The sequence below is a fragment of the Giraffa tippelskirchi genome, chromosome 1 (assembly GCF_054371585.1).
Source record: "Giraffa tippelskirchi isolate mGirTip1 chromosome 1, T2T-mGirTip1v1.2.pri, whole genome shotgun sequence".
Lineage (NCBI taxonomy): Eukaryota > Metazoa > Chordata > Mammalia > Artiodactyla > Giraffidae > Giraffa > Giraffa tippelskirchi.
The window spans coordinates 215,907,343-215,922,865 of record NC_137275.1 but is presented as its reverse complement, the minus strand read 5'-3'; the positions used below and the strand labels follow the sequence as shown (position 1 = coordinate 215,922,865).

General features: G+C 42.2%; 1 protein-coding gene across 7 annotated transcripts in view; it reads left to right on the top strand.

Moving 5' to 3' along the window:
- The window catches only part of SUSD1 (sushi domain containing 1), a 132,871-nt gene that overhangs the window by 70,595 nt on the left and 46,753 nt on the right, over positions 1–15,523 (top strand). For all 7 annotated transcript variants that reach the window (XM_081526699.1, XM_081526661.1, XM_081526694.1 and 4 more), the window contains one exon: positions 4,735–4,927. In XM_081526699.1, coding sequence (XP_081382825.1) covers positions 4,735–4,927 — 193 coding nt within the window. The remainder of the gene's footprint in view (positions 1–4,734; positions 4,928–15,523) is intronic.

Genomic DNA, 15,523 nt, shown 5'->3' with positions numbered 1-15,523 from the left:
TAAGAAGATCTCTTATGCTATTCTTAATAAATTGTGTCACTTAAAAATGTGGGTGCTCTCCAAGTGGGGATCCAGAGTATTTAAACACACTAATAGAATGAACTTCTAGACTGTTTAATTTTTATTTCTAGAGATGGATGCAGTCAGCTGCAAGTGAGGGACTAAATTGAAGGAAGATATTATATTTAGTGATTTGCTATCATTTTCTCTGATATTTCACATATATTTTACTAATATTTTGGTGTGTTAGTCGCAGCTGGTTTTGTCATCAAATTCATACATGGATGTGGGTTTTAAAGAAACTTCTTGCAGGGCTGTTGGTTCTCATTTAACTTGAATTTATAAACATCACAAATCTCAAGTCAAATTGTGAGTATAATCAGGTAGGAACTGAGATTTGTATTTTTGGGTCAGTTTCAGTTCAGCTCAGGCAAATTCTGCAAATCTGCCACAGAATGATCTTTATTCTATCCTGTTGCATTCACTCAATCCAAATTCTCATATAGCATAACAGAGTTCCTAGTACTTGAAAAATTAATATGTAAAAAAATAGTGACATTCATATCTGATTTACCTTTTCTGTTTATTGGGAAGAAAGAATATCTACACTTAGATGGCTTTATATTCAGAGGAAGTCTCCAGTTAACTGCTTGGAACTTTCTAATTTTGTTCAGTTCAGTTCAGTTCAGTTGAGTGGCTCAGTCATGTCCGATTCTTTGAGACCCCATGGACTGCAGCATGCCAGGCTTCCCTGTCTATCACCAACTCCCAGAGCCTACTCAAACTCATGTCCATTGAGTTGGTGATGGCATCTAACCATCTCATCCTCTGTCGTCCCCTTCTTCTCCCACCTTCAATCCTTCCCAGCATCAGGGTCTTTTCAAATAAGTCAGTTCTTCCCATCAGGTGGCCAAAGTATTGGAGTTTCAGCTTCAGCATCAGTCCTTCCAATGAATATTCAGGACTGATCTCCTTTAGGATGGACTGGTTGGATCTCCTTGCAGTCCAAGGGATTCTCAAGAGTCTTCTCCAACACCACAGTTCAAAAGCATCGATTCTTCGGTGCTCAGCTTTCTTTATAGTCCAACTCTCACATCCATACAGTTTAGTGCCTACCAAATCATCTGGCAGAACATAGACTAAGTATTAAATTAGAATTAATTCATCAACCATTTGCCAGAAGAATGTCATGTGTTAGGACCTGGAAGTTCTGATCCGAATTAATATAAGCAAACATGTAAACAGACAACTACAATGTGGTATAATGAGAGTTTTGATAAAAAGTAAATAAATGGAATAGGAGATTGTATGTAAGTGTCTATATGTTAAGGTACAGTTTTCTTTTAACAAGAAACAGAAACGATGCCGAGTCATAGGCAGTAGGTAATTCACCAGATGAAAGATGTTGGATGCGGTGAAAGAAGGGCACTGTGGGCAAGTAGAGTAGCTTATTGGATAATCGAGAATGTGGCTTTTTGGAGGAACAGAGAAAACAAGGGAGATGGGAAGAAATGAGACAAAAATCTGAGTAGTGGCCTGATCATCCTTGTATCCTGTGCTTTTGAGCTTGGATCTTATTTTGATGTCTGTGTGGAGGCACTGAAGGATAAACAGGTGAGTGAAATACTCAAATTTTTATACTGGAAAGAACACTGGACCTAGAAATATATCCAGGTACCTAAGTAATATAAAATAAAGATGGGTTTTCAAACGAATACAGAAATAAATGGTTTGGAGACAATTGGTTAACAACTTGGTTAAGAGGATAAATGATTCTTACTTCATGTCCTACACTAAAATGATTAAAGAGTTCAATTTAAAAAATTGCTATTTTTTTTAATATGTCAGACAAAGATTAAGTAACATGTGAAACCCTCTTAATGAATCCATTGGAAAGAAGTGAACGGTCAAAGGGAGTTAGCAAAAGAGAATATACTTGCTGCCAAAACACACATGAGCATGTGTTATGTCTCAAAAAAAATATAAACCATGAGTTACCATAGTCTTTCTATAAACTTGGAGTGAATCCTATTACACACAGCTGTGGGCACTTAAATTGGCATGATTTTCCAGAATGGTTACTTGTTCGGGTCTATCAATAAATTTTCAGACATGTACTATAATTTATTATGCAGACATATACAGAAAGATTAAACTATCCTCTGAAGCTTTATTTATATTAGGGGAAATTGAAAACAACTTAAATGTCCATTAATAGGGATTTGTTCAAATAAATAATCATACATTCATCAGATAGAACACTATGCAGACTTGAAATATCTTCTGCTTCCTGCTGGACAGCATTTGCTGCTGTGGACCAGTATTCCCATTGAAATAGTCTCTTTATCTCTTTTGGTCTGAGCCCTCTCAGTCTCCTTTACAAGATCTCTCTTCTGTCTATCTCTTAAATTTGATTACCCCAAAGATTGTGCCTTCTCTGTTCTCTTGTCATAATGTACCTGTATTTGGGTGTCTTACCCATTGTCTTGACTTCCGTGACCATCTCCATCTCCCAAGACTCCTGAGTCGATTTAGTTAGGGCTAATCTATTCTCGAAGCTCTGGGCCCTGTACCCCACCCCCTACAAGCTTCCTGTGCTTCCTTTAGCACTGTGTCTTCACATATGTGACTCTCTACCTGCAAAACCCTTCTCTCCCTCATTGTACCTGGCTAACTCTTGCTTGTCCTTCAGTGATCAGCTTGGTCATCTCCCTGGTGGGAGGCCTTCACTGACCTCTTCCCCCAAATGCCGTCCCTTCTATGAATTGTTTTTCCTATCCTGACTTTTCACATCCTCAACTCACATGGTTAATGCTAATTTCCACTTCAGTCCACAATTAAGATGAGGAAGCCTTCCCTGATCCCTAAAGAGGAAGGTTAGGTGTCCCTCCTGGGTACTCCTCCAGCTTCACATGTTGTAACACTTATTCTTGGGTATTTTATTTTCCTGGATACTTACCTGTGAGTTCCTTGAGGTTGGGACCTGTATCTTATTTACTGTTATATACCCAACACTGTATATTCTGCCTGGCAAGTAACAGGCAGTCTATCCATTTATAGGATTAGTTAATGATAGAGAAAAACTTTACAATATGTTGTTAAGTAAAAGGACTATATTATAAAATTATTCAAACTTTGTGATTTCAAGTCTGTTAACTAGAAAGTAATTTTTGTTTATAGACTAAAGTACGGGTAGTTTAGAGTGAGACAGACTTTGTAGAAATGCAGGCTCCACAGTTGTGAGGTTTTTCTCCAGCAGGTGGCAGCAGTCTAAAGGTAGAAGTGGGTGAGGTCAAACGTCTGGATGGACTGAGTGCTTTCAGTTTTCAAGAATGGGTGACATTGAGAACAAAGGGTAAGGGTGTTGAGGGTATCAGGCAAGGAGAATGATAGAAGTGATATAACAATGGTTTTTTTGAGACAGGTGGGGAAGCTGAGGGTGGGGGTGTTAGAATATTGGTAGACAGTTTTGAGTGAGGAGGGGTAGACAGTTTTGAGGCTTCCTTGGTGCCTCAGAGCTTAAAGCATCTGCCTGCAATGCAGGAGTCCTGGGTTCGATCGCTGGGTGGGAAGATCCCCTGGAGAAGGAAAATGGCAAGGCACTCCAGTATTCTTGCCTGGAGAATCCCATGGACGGAGGAGCCTGGTGGGCTACAGTCCACGGGGTCGCAAAGAGTTGGACATGACTGAGTGACTTCACTTTCTTTTCACTTTCTTTTGAGTGAGGAAATCTTGGGGGATTTCCTGAGAGCAATCAGAGTGGGAGCAAGTGGCCCAGAAGAATAGGGGATTGGGAGATCCTGGTGGAGCAGCTCAGAGGAGGACATGGTCTAGGATGTGGCTGTGGATATGGGTAGCTCATGTGGAGTGGAGGAGCTTCACAGCAGTGAACTCAAGGCACTCTGAGACCAAGTTTTGATGGCTTGTCTATATAAGGACTTTCATGTTACCCAAGAGAATGCTAGGAATTGGGGGAGAGAGGAATCTCTCAATGAGCCAGGTGTCAGAGTCAGGTGGAAGAATGACTGTGATGAGGAAGGGTAGAGGATGGAAGAGTCAGTGACACCAGCATCAAAAGAAACTCTAAAAACATGTACGTCCAGCTAAAGCACCAGATGATCATATGATCTGGGACTTTTACATGTTTTTTTTCCTTTATAAGCCCCTATATTATATGTACATCTTGAGTTGGTGGTGGCTAGAGTATTATTGGGTTAACACTGTGTGTGATGACGCCTTGTACCGAAAGCTCTTTTCCAGAGCTCTAATAGGCAGGCTCAAGTGAAGCACCGTGGCTCAGTTGCTCAATTATGCATTCCAAAGGCAGATACTTTGGGGTTGTCCTCATAAAAGTTTAAAATGTCTGTTCTAGAGACTTGTCTATGGATTCCTTATGAATGATAAGGATTTTTCCCAGTAACCCTAGTGCAATCTCTGTCACCTAGGTAGGCTCAAGATATTACTGTAGACTAGCTTGACATTTGGTTCATCAGAGATATAGTTATGCATTTTAAGCTTAGTCTTATAGCTGGTTGAGGGGGAGGTTGCATAGCCTAGGTAGGGTAGCTTTGTAAAGTTGTCACCCAGTTTAGCTTGCTATTGTATTAAAAATAATTCTATGTAGGTGAGGATAAGTAGAAGGAAGCTCCTTGCTTTCTTTCCATTTTGCTTGTAGTATAGGTATCTGCAAGCCAAACAAATTTAATGCATCCCTTTCTTTTAATCTCACGACAGTTTCAAGTTCTAGGTCGAAGGCGGTATCTGAATAGTTTTTATCATGCAACATCGTTTAACTTTACAACGAGGGAACAGACGGCAGTGGTGTGTTTAGATCTGTATCCAGCAACTGACTACACAGTGAATGTCACCCTCCTGGGATCTCCGGAGCGGCCGTCAGTGCAAACAACGGTAACCACCGCACCAGCAGGTAGGTGAGGATGTCTTTCTGTTTGGTGTCTTAAGACAACAAGTTAAATATGTGTATTGAACTACACGACACGGGGGAGCATAAAGAATGCTAGTCTTGGAGGCAGGAGACCTGGGTTCTTGGTCTAACAAACTGCCAGTTTTGTCTGGGGTGTAAGGTCTCTGAATCTTCCCTCCCCTACAGGGGTGCTGGCTCAGAGAGGGTACAGACCAGGAGCTGAATACTTTACTCAGGAATCTCTAGAAGTAATGGATCGAGCATTGTGTAAGGCTTTCTATCTTTCACCTCAAATTTATGACAGCTGAACCCTACAGGTAGACATCATGGGCAACTAGAACCAACTTCCAGGAGTTTGGAAATGTGAGCTCCACTGTGTCGGGCATTGAGGGGACAAAGAGGCCACCTGACTGGGTCTTGTACAAGCACATTAACCCGACGCAGAGAACAGTGGCCTAAAGCAGATCAGGCTCCTTCCCCTGTAGCTTGTGTTGTTGTTGTTTAGTCACTCAGTCGTGTCCAACTCTTTGCAACCCCATGGACTGCAGCACGCCAGGCTTCCCTGTCCTTCACTATCTCCTGGAGCTTGCTCAAACTCGTGTCCATTGGGTCAGTGATGCCATCCAGTCATCTCATCCTCTGTTGCCCCCTTCTCCTCCTGCCTTCAGTCTTTCCCAGAATCAGAATCTTTTCCAATGAGTCGACTCTTCACATCAGGTGGCCAAAATATTGGAGCTTCAGCTTGAGCATCTGTCCTTTCAATAAATATTCAGGGTTGATTTCCTTTCCCAGTAGAGGCGGCTGTGTCAACTCCACAGCTCCCCCTAGTGGCGAGAGATGCTGATGTCGCTACAATTAATTTCTTTTTTCGCGGTGCTGCAGGGCATTCAGCATCTTTAGTTTCCTGACCAGGGATCAAACCCGCAGCCACTGCATTGGAAGCGCTGAGTCTTAACCACTGGGCTGCCAGGGAAGTCCTTCTACAATTAATTTCTTTTGTTCTTTTATCAGTAGAGTTTAAGGGACAAATTTATGGGCAGCCAGGCAGAGAGGCTGCCCTCTTTGAAGGAAAACAGTAAAATAAGGTAGGTCTTGTTCCTACCTTCCTGAGGCCTTTATCCTGTTCACCCACTGATCTTTGCGGGTTGGGAGTGAACACTTTGGTCTTTGTGCTTGGAAGGCTCTGAAATATAATAGACACAAGTGAGGGCCATGCAGTACAGGAGGATGAAAATTCACTATTTTATTTTCCATCTCAGATTATGCTTGGTATCAACAGACATGCATGATGAATACCTCCTCACAGCATAAGCCTAGCCCCCACATCCATTTCCAGCTACAGAATAACGCTCACAATTTGAATATACATTTCCTCCAACTGTTCAATCCTCAGAGGAATAAAAGTCTGAAATTAACACCTACTTCTCCTTGTAGATTAATGTGTGAAGGCACTCGAGTTCCAGATTCTTTCCCCCCCAGTGTTTTCTCTGCAGAGCCTCTGTCAGAGGGGCCTGCTTGCGGTGGAGTGTGTGTTCTAGCCGTTACATCCTAGAAATCTTGTCTTTTGTAATAGATGTTACTTCTTGGTGGAGGTGGTGCTCAGTCGCTCAATCGGGCCCAGCTCTTTGCGACCCCATGAACAGTACCCTGCCAGGCTTCTCTGTCCGTGGGATTCTCCAGGCAAGAATACTGGGGCAGATTGCCATTTCCTCCTCCAAGGGATCTTCCCAACCCAGGGACTGAACCTGCGTCTGTTGAGCTCCTGCATTGGCAGGCGGATTCTTTATCACTGAGCCACCTGGAAAGCCTATATGACTCCTAAGGTGCCTCCAAAGTTGAAGTAATCTTGAATTATCCCAAGCTGCATCTTTCCATTTCTCAGCGTGAGTCCCAGAGATACAGAACATAGAAAAGCAAAATGATGTGCCAGCTGTACAACACTGTGAGTGTACTAAGTACCACTGAATTGTATGCATTGAAGTGGTTAATTCTATGTTGTGTGAATGTCAGTGAGAAAAACCCGATGGATTAGCTATGTTTGTCTTTCTCCCGGGCCTCAGTTACCTTCTGCGTGATTCGTTATGTGACAGAATGCAACTAAAGTGTTTAAAACAGTTCCTAGTACATAATAATGATGATGACAATCGTACTAGCTTTATTTACTCATGTGTTTAAATTAGTTTTTATTGGAATATAGTTGCTTTACAGTGTTGTGTTAGTTTCTGCTGTATAGTGAAGTGAATCAGCCATACGTATACATAGCTCCCCTCTTGCTTGGATTTCCTTCCCATTTAGGTCACACAGAGCCGAGTTCCCTGAGCCATCAGGAGGTTCTCGTCTGTTTTATACACAGTATCAGCTCTAACTTTGTTTTTTGCGCACTGAAGATGTCCAGCCATTGTTCAAAGTGCTATCCTTGAGTCAACCCGAACCTACCCAGCCTTCTGAGGAAGGCATTGCTATTACTCCCCTTTTACAGATAAGGACCATGAGGCACAGAGAAGTTAAGCAACTTGCCCAAGACCACAAAACTTGTGAGAGGTACAAGTGGAATTTGAACACGGTCTGGCTCCAGGGCCCTCATTTTTAATCAGTGCATCTACTGCTTTTTACTAAATATTAGTGCTCGAGAAAAAGAAAAATTTTGTTCCTAGAACCTAGCGCATGTTAGTCCAGACCCACTTTGCTTTTGTCAGCCTTGGACCATGAGCAGAAACTTCAAATGCCATGGGTGTGTAAATGCATTCGTTTAATAAATGTTCATTTCTTATCTATTGTGTGTCAGGCAGGTTCTGATAGCTGACAATGTAGCAGTAATAAAACAGTCTCAGCTGTCATGGGGTTGGAGTCAGGAGGTTGGAGAGGAGGCAGATAAACAAGTAAGGAAATATATCATATTTTAGGTGGGGCTAAGTGGTAAGATGAAGAATAAAATTTGGCAAAGGGACTGGCAGTTGATGGTCAGGGAGGGCCTCTATTGTAAAGAGACATTTAAGCACAGGTTTGAAGGAAGTGAGGGGAACACCATGTGACAGGCATGTCCTTGGCATGTTCTGGGAACATCAGGGAAGCCAGCATGGCTGGAGCAGAGTGAGTTGGAGAAAGTGGTAGGAGATGAGGTCTGTAGCTTGAGTATAATGAGGGAGTCTTGCTGCCAAGTTCGGAAAGTGAGACTGTTGTTATCTCCTCCTTTGCAAGGTGGACCCCAGATTATCCATAGTGAGTATAATCTACCATGTGATGTGTCAGCCTGTGTAGGTCACTAAGCAATCTGAATTCCACCCCCCATGAATTTCAACTTAACTTGGGAAATCTCTTCTCATGAAGTTACTTGGATTCAGTCTGACCTCAGGCTGCTCATCTGTTGTAGGGGGAGGAAATCTACTCTCTCTGAACATTTTGGAGCTTTGCCCGTGGTGGCTCCACGTCTTTCTTGTTGTCTATCCCACGTATTTAGAACCTTGTATTTTCATTTCTCCTTCAGGCCCTGTTTCTCCCACCCTCCACCGTTGCTAAAGATCTTGATCTGTGTGATGAAAGAGCCTCCTTTCTCTGTGAGCAGGACATCCTATATCTATAGTAGGAAACTCTTCAAGTGAAATGCATTGTCTTAAACAGAAATGGACTCATTGACATGGAAAACAAACTTATGGTTGCCAGAGAGGGGGATAGCAGGCGGCACTTGCTGTTTAGTTGCTAAGTCGTGTCCGACTCTTTTGCAACCACAGTGACCATAGCCTGCCAGACTTCTCTGTGCATTGGATACTGGAGTGGGTTGCCATTTCCTTCTTCAGGGGATCTACCTGACCCAAGCACTGAACCTGCGTCTCCTGCATTGGCAGGTAGATTCTTTACCATTGAGCCATCTGAGAGGCTTCAGCAGAGGCAAGGGGCAGAGATAAATGAAGAATTGGGCATTAACATATACACATTACTATATATAAGGTAGGGCTTCACTGTTGGCTCAGTGGTAAAGAATCCACCTGCCAGTGCAGGAGATGCAGGAGACTGGGAGTCAATCTCTGGGTTGGAAAGATCCCCTGGAGAAGAAATGGCCCTGCAGTATCGCATGGACAGAGGAGACTGGCGGGCTACAGTCCATAGGGTCACAAAAGAGTCAGACACAACTTAGCCACTAAATAACAGAACAACATATATAAGGTAGGAAAGCAGCAAGAACCTACTATATAGCACAGAGAACTATATTCAATATCTTGTAATAATGTATAATGGGAAAGAATCTGAAAAGTATATGTGTATATATATGTGTGTGTATATATATATAAATTGTATACTTGGATCACTTTGCTGTACACTTGAAACTAACACAGCCTTGTAAATTAACTATACTTCTATATACAGAAAGAAAGGTACATGCCAAATGGGGAGAAAAGTATTGCAATAAACTCACAGTTCATTAAAAAAAAAAAGTAAGAAATGTATTGTCTTGCAACACAGTCCCAACTTCCTGCTCTTTTCTCTGAATTTCTCTGTCCCCAGAAAGCTCCCAAGAATTGTTCTAATCCAAGTGACTTCCTATTATTGAATGCCTTGCTTCTGAGTCCTGCTTCCTGGTTAAGTGGTTTCCTTTGTCTTTCCTGGAAAATTACCCTCCTCTGATCCTTGAGCTGCTGTTGAGTTTCTGGAACTTGTGCTTTCATTGGTCTGATGTGGTCCAGGAAGTCCCCTAGGTTAGTGATTTTTCACCCAAACCCCACCTTTCCTTAGAACTGAATTTCTAGGACTTGAACTGCCCATGTTTCTTGGATGGGAACTGAAGCATTCCTTCCTATCACCCTTTCCTTTCCTGCATTGGGAGGGATAATCCTCCAGTGTTCCAGGGCCTCCTAAGTGTTCCATTCTGCTCTGTCAGGCTAGCTGAGTGGTAGGCTTTCAACCTTCCATGCCAGCTGTTTCTATTCCTTCTTCTTCCCCAGGCCTGGCTAATACCATTTGCTATAGATTAGTACCTACCTTCTCTATATTTGCTTTCTGTTTTTGTACTTAGATTTTTGTTCTCCTAACATATAACTTTGGATTCTGCCTGTGAGGTCTTCATAGAGCAAGAACGATGCCTTGCTTCAGTCAGTGTTCAAATAAATTCTTCCCACCTTCCCTTTTGTTAGGAGGTATTTATTTCTGTTCAGTTCAGTCTATGACCTCAGCCTGGGCCTGATCAAGGGTCAGGCACCCTGATTCCTCCTTACATCTCTGCTTTTCTGTTTCTTCTTTTCAAGTTTTAAATCCGTGTATTTCCCGGGCAGACATCCTTATAGTCTGTGCCATAGCTGGTGTTTCAGCTCTAAGAACAATGTCACCTTGAAACTCACTTAATGATGCCTAAAGAATTCTACAGTGATCTTTCTAGTCTTCCTCTTATTGAATATGTCACATTTTCTGTAACTACATAGTACCACAACTCCACACTTTTATTGAAAAGTTCCCTGTTAGTGCTTACACTGGGTTAGCTATTTACAACTGTCAGAGGACCCTTCTTGATAGAATAATACTTAACTCTGATCCCACCTTTTGGGGGATAATTTTATTTTTTCTCCAGAATAGCCCTTTTATTCTTTTCCTTGATGATTTTCAGCCATTTCCCTGACCTAGTGAGTATTTCTACCTTTACTAGTCTCTTTAGAGCAGTTACATTTGGATATATCTCCTTTTCCTTATTGTAGTTTTTCTTTATTGTAGTTATTGTAGCTGGGCTAATGACGTTGTACAGGAGGTGGTGATCAAAACCATCCCCAAGAAGAAGAAATGCAAAAAGGCAAGATGGTTGTCTGAGAAGGCCTTGCAAATAGCTGAGAAAAGAAGAGAAGCTAAAGGCACAGGAGAAAAGGAAAGATATAAGCATCTGAATGCAGAGTTCCAAAGAGTAGCAAGGAGAGATAAGAAAGCCTTCCTCAGTGATCAATGCAAAGCAATAGAGGAAAACAGTAGAATGGGAAAGACTAGAGATCTCTTCAAGAAAAGTAGAGATACCAAGGGAACATTTCATGCAAAGATGGGCTCAATAAAGGACAGAAATGGTATGGACCTAAAAGAAGCAGAAGATATTAAGAAGAGGTGGCAAGAATACACAGAAGAACTATACAAAAGAGATCTTCATGACCCAGATAACCACGATGGTGTGATCACTAGAGTAGAGCCAGACATCCTGGAATGTGAAGTCAAGTGGGCCTTAGGAAACATCACTATGAATAAAACTAGTGGAGGTGATGGAATTCCAGTTGAGCTATTTCAAATCCTGAAAGATGATGCTGTGAAAGTGCTGCACTCGATATGTCAGCAAATTTGGAAAACTCATCAGTGGCCACAGGACTGGAAAAGGTCAGTTTTCATTCCAATCCCAAAGAAGGGCAATGCCAAAGAATGTTCAAACTACCACACAATTGCACTCATCTCACATCCTAGCAAAGTAATGCTCAAAATTCTCCAAGCCTGGCTTCAACATTACGTGAACCATGAACTTCTAGATGTTCAAGCTGGATTTAGAAAAGGCAGAGGAACAAGGTATCAAATTGCCAACATCCATTGGATCACTGAAAAAGCAAGAGAGTTCCAGAAAAACATTTATTTCTGCTTTATTGACTATGCCAAAGCCTTTGACTGTGTGGATCACAATAAACTGGAAAATTCTGAAAGAGATGGGAATACCAGACCACCTGGCCTGTCTCCTGAGAAATCTGTGTACAGGTTAAGAGGCAACAGTTAGAACTGGACATGGAACAACAGACTGGTTCCAAATCAGGAAAGGAGTACATCAAGGCTATATATTTTCACCCTGCTTATCTAATTTATATGCAGAGTACATCATATGAAATGCTGGGTTGGATGAAGGACAAGGTGGAATCAAGATTCCTGGGAGAAATATCAATAACCTCAGATATGCAGATGACACCACCCTTATGGCAGAAAGTGAAGAACTAAAGAGCCTCTTGATGAAAGTGAAAGAGGAGAGTGAAAAAGTTGGCTTGAAACTCAACATTCAGAAAATGAAGATCATGGCATCTGGTCCCATCACTTCATGGCAAATAGATGGGGAAACAATGGAAACAGTGACAGACTTTATTTTTTTGGGCTCCCAAATCACTGCAGATGGTGACTGCAGCCATGAAATTAAAAGACAATTTTGCTCCTTGGAAGAAAAGCTATGACCAGCCTAGACAGCATATTAAAAAGCAGAGACATTAGTTTGCCGACAAAGGTCTGTTTAGTCAAAGCTATGGTTTTTCCAGTGGTCATGTATGGATGTGAGAGTTGAACTATAAAGAAAGCTGAGCGCTGCAGAATTGATGCTTTTGAACTGTGGTGTTGGAGAAGACCCTTGAGAGTCCCTTGGACTGCAAGGAGATCCAACCAGTCCATCCTAAAGGAAATCAGTCCCGAATATTCATTGGAAGAACTGATACTGAAGCTGAAACTCCAATACTTTGGCCATCTGATGGGAAGAACTGACTCATTTGAAAAGACCCTGATGCTGGGAAAGATTGAAGGCGGGAGGAGAAGGGGATGACAGAGGATGAGATGGTTGAATGGCATCACCGACTCGATGGACATGGGTTTGAGCAAGCTCCAGGAGTCGGTGATGGACAGGGAGGCCTGGCATGCTGCATGCAGTCCATGGGGTCACAGTCTCAGTCGGACACGACTGAGCGACTGAACTGAACCGAATATGATTTCAAATTTTCTTCTCCTCCTTCACTTTATTCCATCCTCTCCAAATGTTCCTATTTGCAAGATCAAAATCTCTTTTATAAACTGATTTCATTCCTTTTTCAGAGCTTGAGCAAATCTCATCTTTAGAAAGAAAGGGTTCTAGCTGATATGTTTTATGACTTTTTCTCAGCACTTGAGTTTGTAATAATCCCACTGGATTTTATCCCCTTTTCACCAAAGAAGAATCCCTGCTCTAGAATCCCCAGGCTGTTGTTATTGTTCAGTTGCTAAGTCGTGTCCGACTCCTTGTGACCCCATGGACTGCAGGGGTCCATGCAGTCCTCCAGGCTGCAAGTCTGGAGGCCTCCCTGTCCCTTTCTGTCTCCCAGAGTTTGCCCAAGTTCATGTCCATTGAACTGGTGATGCCATCCAACCATCTCATCCTCTGTTGCCCTCTTCTTCTTCTGCCTTAAGTCTTTCCCAGCTCAGGGTCTTTTCCAGTGAGTTGCCTCTTTGCATCATGTGGATTGCAAGGACTGATGCTGAAGCTGAAGCTCCAATGCTTTAGGATTAACTGGTTTGATCTTCTCAGTCTGGGGCTCTGTAAAACAATCCAGAGCAATTTGAGAGCCTGTGGTGTTGGGGTGACTCCTGAGCCTGTAGGCAAACCATGGGTTCAGTCTTTTCTCAGATCTCTTCATTCTGAACAAGATAAAGAGGATCAGAATTTGGGGCTGCTAATTTCCTGTTGTCTGCTAATGTCTGGTTCCCCTAGATGCTCTCTAAAATCCATCAAAATCTCCCACTAATGATCTTTCTGTGCTTCACAAACTTTAGCTGGCACAAGAATCACCTGGAGAGCTTATTACAGCATAGGTTCCTGGACTCCATCCTAGAGGTTCTGACTCAGCAGGCCTGGAGCACGGGCCTCAAAAGTTCATTTCTAGTAAGTTTCCAGGCCTTGTTGATGCTGCCAGTCCATGTTTTGAGCAGCACTGCTCTAATCACACAAGCAACTTAGCTACTTCTGGGCAAATTAAAACCTTTACTTAGAAGAAAAGACGTGATAAAGAGAAAGACCAAAAAAAAAAAAAAAGTGGTAGCCAAAATAATTCAAAGTGCTCATGCCTAAGAAACTCGCTCATTTTGTCTGATTTGTGAAATTTTCCTGGCAATTGAATATCTATCAATACCTCATCTAATTATTTTTTTTTACATGGCTACACAAAGTCTTAGTTGTGGTACATGGGCTCTCGTTCCCTGGTCAGGGATGGAACCCAGGCCCCCTGCGCTGGGAGCACGGAGTCTTAACCACTGGACCACCAGGGAAGTCTCAGTGCTTGATCTTTTCTTGCAATTCTAGGTATAGAGACCAAGAGCCTCCATCTTTCCTGGTGGTGCTTTGCTCCCCGGTGGTGGCTCTTGTCTTTATATAACCTCAGTGTATTCACATGTTGCAGGTGGAAGAGTGTGAATCTTACCTACCCCACTTCTGCAGACTGACACGTGAAAAGTAAAGTATCGACTTTATTTGCCTGAGCAAGTTCCCAGGAATTACCCCAACACAGTTCTAGTAAGAGTGATACTGGAGAATGAGGCTTAGATATGTGTGGCAAAATGGGGTTTCCTACTGTCTTTCCCTCTGGAAGTTTGGGTAGTTGGGTCTGCACAGGGACCCTTGCCTGGCTTACCCACCCAGTCTCAGGCTGATGATCCAAGGGGAAGGAGTGGGCAGAGACCGGTTACTCACTTCTCAGAGACGAGATACACATGTCCCTTGCGCCTGATCCTGGGCAGGTCCCAAACAGCAAGGATCTGCTGCTTTGGGCAGTGACCTATGACATATGAACTCCACCCACTAGGAATAGTAACCTTCTTCTTACCTGTCAGATTACCTATTTACTGTTCATTCCTTGAGGGTTAGTGAGTAGGGAGTGGAGAGAGGCCAAAATTGTTCTTTCTTTTGTAAAAATCAGGAGACAGGTAACTAGCAAGCTTTAACACACATGACCTCTGTAAAGTTAGAGAGTTGATTGGGAAAGGTCCATTCTAGTTCTAGGAGTGTATGTTAGGAAAGTAACTCTAAGTTCTCCAGATTCATATATTTCAACACTCAAATTTCTTGACTGATTTCTTTACGATTGTTATTTCATGTATCTATTCAACTCTGTGTTCTCATTGATATATACAACTTATTCATAGAGTAAGAGTTTATTATTGGTGTCAAATTATTTGTGTCAAATACTTCTCACATTTTATCATTTTTTACAATTTTGTTTATGATGTCTTTTATGTATAAAAGTTTTAGGTTTCCATGCAGTCCAATCTGTTGATCTTTCCTCTGTGATTTATTGCATTAATGTTAAATATAGATTTTTTTTCAAACAAAAGTTTTTATTTATAGCCCATCTTTTTTTTCTAGGACTTTAAGTGACCTGCATCATAGGGAAAGTGTTAGTTGCTCAGTCGTGTCTGACTCTTTGTGACCCCATGGACTGTAGCCCGCCAGGCTTCTCTGTCGGTGGGATTAACCTGGCAAGAATACTGGAGTGGGTTGCCATTGCCTCCTCCAGAAGATCTTCCCGACCCAGGGATCGAACCTGGGTCTCCCACGTTGCAGGCAGATTCTTTACTATCTGAGTCACCAGGAAAGCTAAGTGACCTGCATGGGTATATAAAATAAGTAGGTAATCTAAAGAAGAATGCAAAACAGACTCAGGGACCTAAAAAAGATGTCAGGATAAGGCTAAGAATAATTTATATCCTTATAATCTATTTACTTTTTCATCAGTGGCTCGCACATTTAGGTTTAAGTTTTCAACCCACCCAGTCAGAAGGGAAGCCATTACATGACTCATAAGGTTACAACAAATGGTGTTTTTGGAAAGAAGTAAAGTTATTTTCAACATATAGAAATTTCTGACTCTGGGGGGT